The 1,595-nt window shown below is 51.4% G+C and overlaps 1 protein-coding gene across 1 annotated transcript in view; it reads right to left on the minus strand.

Moving 5' to 3' along the window:
• Positions 1 to 306: 306 nt before the first annotated feature.
• PHLDA1 (pleckstrin homology like domain family A member 1) overlaps positions 307 to 1,595 on the minus strand; it is a 2,341-nt gene continuing 1,052 nt past the window's right edge. Inside the window, 2 exon segments of the mRNA XM_023749729.1 lie at positions 307 to 1,496; positions 1,499 to 1,521. Coding sequence (XP_023605497.1) covers positions 1,294 to 1,496; positions 1,499 to 1,521 — 226 coding nt within the window. The 3' untranslated portion in view covers positions 307 to 1,293.

Raw genomic sequence — 1,595 nt, forward strand, 5'->3', positions numbered from 1 at the left:
TGCCGAGGCGTTTGGACGCCACCTTGTGCTGTCCTGGCAGAGGTGCACCCAGTGAGGGGGCTGGGTGGCGAGATGGCATAAGCAAGGTTTTTCCTACAGTAGACATAGCCCTACCACACATTCAAGATCATCCTGCCATCAGGTGGGTTATGTTGTAAATATTTCGAATTAGGTGTCATTACTACTCATTTCCTTTTAGAAAAACAGATTTTCACAATTACACAATTCTGAACATTTAGCTTCTTTAAACTTCTATTCTACACAACACAGAGTCTAAAGGGAAAAAAATAATCTCAAAAAAAAAAGTTATATCACAGAGTTTAATTTCAGCCACGTGGCATAACAATGAGTGTGTCCGGGTTCTGAAATTGACCTAGGAATAATGAATGAATGAAGTCTTAATGTTTTCCCCTACACCTTCCTTTTTTCCTTTCCAAGATTAGAACGTACTAGGAAATAGGTTTTTGAAAATAAAGTTCCTTTTCTGGAAAACGGCCTACATTCAGAAATGTCTTAGAACAAATATTTTTTTTAAAAAACTAATAAATAATCATAAATCAAAATACATTAAAATAAAATTACAGTACATCTTCGCTCCTAGAAGGTCCACCTTACTGGGAGATCCTTTCAAAGGTTCATAAATAAAGCCTTCTAGCCTTGAAATCGTTTCCTGCATTGTGATGAGGAAAAGTATGCAGAAAACTAAGAGGAATTGCAAGTTATCGGTCGGCTGATGTCCAAACTACTTGGTCTGGTGCAGAGCAGGGACACTTGTTTTCCATCCAAACGAAGACAACAGAAAGGTGCTCTCGTCCCACTTCCTCGAGTCCTCAAAACCTGGAAAGAAAGGACACCGAATGAAGTAGGTGGCTCAGGTTCCTCCAAGACCCAGTTCTCTCCGGGCGGTCAGACGGACAGAGCGTGCTCGCTAGGACCCCGGGGTCGCTCCCTCCAGTGCCAGACACGGCAAGAGCCAGCGGTGCGGCTGGGCGCACCCCGCTGAACGCGTGCGGGCAGGGTGGGTGGGCAGGTGGCGCTCAGCGGGCCTCCCCGCCTGGCCCGAGTCCCCCGCGCTCCCCTCTCTGCCCGGCTTCTCCTGGCTCTAGCCTGCTTCGCTTCTTTCCACCTACCCAGAAACTTGAAAGAACTTCTCATTTTTCCACCCAAGAGCCAAACCCGTGAACACACTTCCAAACTCCTTCTAACGGCCCGAGACCCAATCCTCGCACGGCCCTCGGGGAGCCGGGAGTTGCCGGGGCCCTTACCTCAGTCTTGCCCGGGGTGCTTGCCCCCTCAGGCGGAGTTGGAGGTGCTGCGGAGAAGCCGGTGGCCGTGCGGCTGCGAGAGCGGCTGTTGGTGCGGGTGCGGTAGCTGATGCGGGTGCTGGTGCGGATGCGAGTGTGGATGCGGATACGGGTGGAGCTGTTGGGGCTGCGGCTTGGGTTGGGGTTGAGGCTTGGGTTGAGGCTGCGGCTGGGATTGGGAATGTGGTTGGAGTTGAGCTGGGGCTGGGGCTGGGGCTGGGGCTGGGCTGGGCTGGGGCTTGGACGAAGCTGCGCTGCTGAGCTTGCTGCTTGAACAAGGTGCTGCTGCTT

The sequence above is a fragment of the Myotis lucifugus genome, unplaced genomic scaffold (genome assembly GCF_000147115.1).
Source record: "Myotis lucifugus unplaced genomic scaffold, Myoluc2.0 scaffold_9, whole genome shotgun sequence".
Classification (NCBI taxonomy): domain Eukaryota; kingdom Metazoa; phylum Chordata; class Mammalia; order Chiroptera; family Vespertilionidae; genus Myotis; species Myotis lucifugus.